Here is a 493-nt window from a genome sequence, read left to right as displayed (position 1 = left end):
ATGGGGCGGGGAGCGGGGCCGGGAGCGGCGCCGCACTCACCCGCAGGCCAGGCTGCGGATCCTCCACCCGCACAGGTCCTGCACGGCTTTGGGATACATCGTGGATTCCCGGGAGGTGTTGGTGGCGCCCCAAAAGAACAGCCCGCCTGCAGAGAGCCCGTCAGGCGCGGGGCGCCGCTCCCGGAATTCCCAAAGCCCGGATCCCTGGCTGTCAGCTGCCCCGGAATCCCCAATTCCCAAATCCCAGATCCCTGCCTGTCAGATCCCCCAGAATTCCCAAATCCCAAATCCCAGATCCTGCCTGTCAGCTGCCCCAGAGTTCCCAAATCCCAAATCCCAGATCCTGCCTGTCAGATCCCCCAGAATTCCCAATTCCCAAATCCCAGATCCCCACCTGTCAGATCCCCCAGAATTCCCAATTCCCAAATCCCAGATCCTGCCTGTCAGCTGCCCCGGAATTCCCAAATCCCAGATCCTGGATCCCCGCCTGTCC

The 493-nt window shown here is 62.5% G+C and overlaps 1 protein-coding gene across 1 annotated transcript in view; it reads right to left on the bottom strand.

The window, feature by feature from the left end:
* Positions 1 to 8: 8 nt before the first annotated feature.
* RCC2 (regulator of chromosome condensation 2) overlaps positions 9 to 493 on the bottom strand; it is a gene marked incomplete at its 5' end in the record, with an annotated part of 21,075 nt that continues 20,590 nt past the window's right edge. Inside the window, one exon of the mRNA XM_017732687.1 lies at positions 9 to 146. Within this exon, the coding sequence (XP_017588176.1) occupies positions 37 to 146 (110 nt within the window). The remainder of the gene's footprint in view (positions 147 to 493) is intronic.

Source organism: Corvus brachyrhynchos, unplaced genomic scaffold, assembly GCF_000691975.1.
Source record: "Corvus brachyrhynchos isolate BGI_N302 unplaced genomic scaffold, ASM69197v1 scaffold215, whole genome shotgun sequence".
NCBI lineage: Eukaryota > Metazoa > Chordata > Aves > Passeriformes > Corvidae > Corvus > Corvus brachyrhynchos.
This window is presented reverse-complemented; position numbering and strand designations above follow the sequence as displayed.